The sequence below is a fragment of the Pygoscelis adeliae genome, unplaced genomic scaffold, assembly GCF_000699105.1.
Source record: "Pygoscelis adeliae isolate BGI_AS28 unplaced genomic scaffold, ASM69910v1 Scaffold160, whole genome shotgun sequence".
Classification (NCBI taxonomy): Eukaryota; Metazoa; Chordata; class Aves; order Sphenisciformes; family Spheniscidae; genus Pygoscelis; species Pygoscelis adeliae.
In genome coordinates, this window is record NW_008824035.1 from 8,650,084 (window position 1) to 8,650,502 (window position 419).

A 419-nucleotide genomic window follows, 5' to 3' on the forward strand; every position below is an offset into this window, starting at 1 on the left:
GAGGAGGAGAAACGTATGGGGGGCTGAGGAGGCAGGGGAAGAATAAAGCCAAACCAGAAAAAAAAAAAAAACCACCCAACAACCAAAAACCCAAACCAAAACAAAACCCAAAGGCTCCGAACTCAAAACTAAAGCAGTATTCCCCAGCTGCGTTTCTACCCGAGCGTTAGTCTCCTTTATTGCCTTTCTCCTTGTTCATCTTTTTCATTTTCATTCTTCTGTTCTGAAACCAGATTTTGACCTGTCTCTCTGTGAGATTTAAAATCCTAGCTACTTCGTAACGGCGGTCTCGGGTGAGGTACATGTTAAAGAGAAATTCCTTTTCCAGTTCCAGAGTTTGATACTTTGTGTAGGGACAACGCTTTTTCCTCGTTGAACGAGCGTGGATCCAGTTTGCTGCAGGGTTATCTGGAAGAAGG

At 43.9% G+C, this 419-nt stretch overlaps 1 protein-coding gene across 1 annotated transcript in view; it reads right to left on the minus strand.

Annotated features, from left to right (window-relative positions):
• Positions 1-166: 166 nt before the first annotated feature.
• HOXD9 (homeobox D9) overlaps positions 167-419 on the minus strand; it is a 1,431-nt gene continuing 1,178 nt past the window's right edge. Inside the window, exon 3 of the mRNA XM_009333242.1 lies at positions 167-417. Within this exon, the coding sequence (XP_009331517.1) occupies positions 167-417 (251 nt within the window). The remainder of the gene's footprint in view (positions 418-419) is intronic.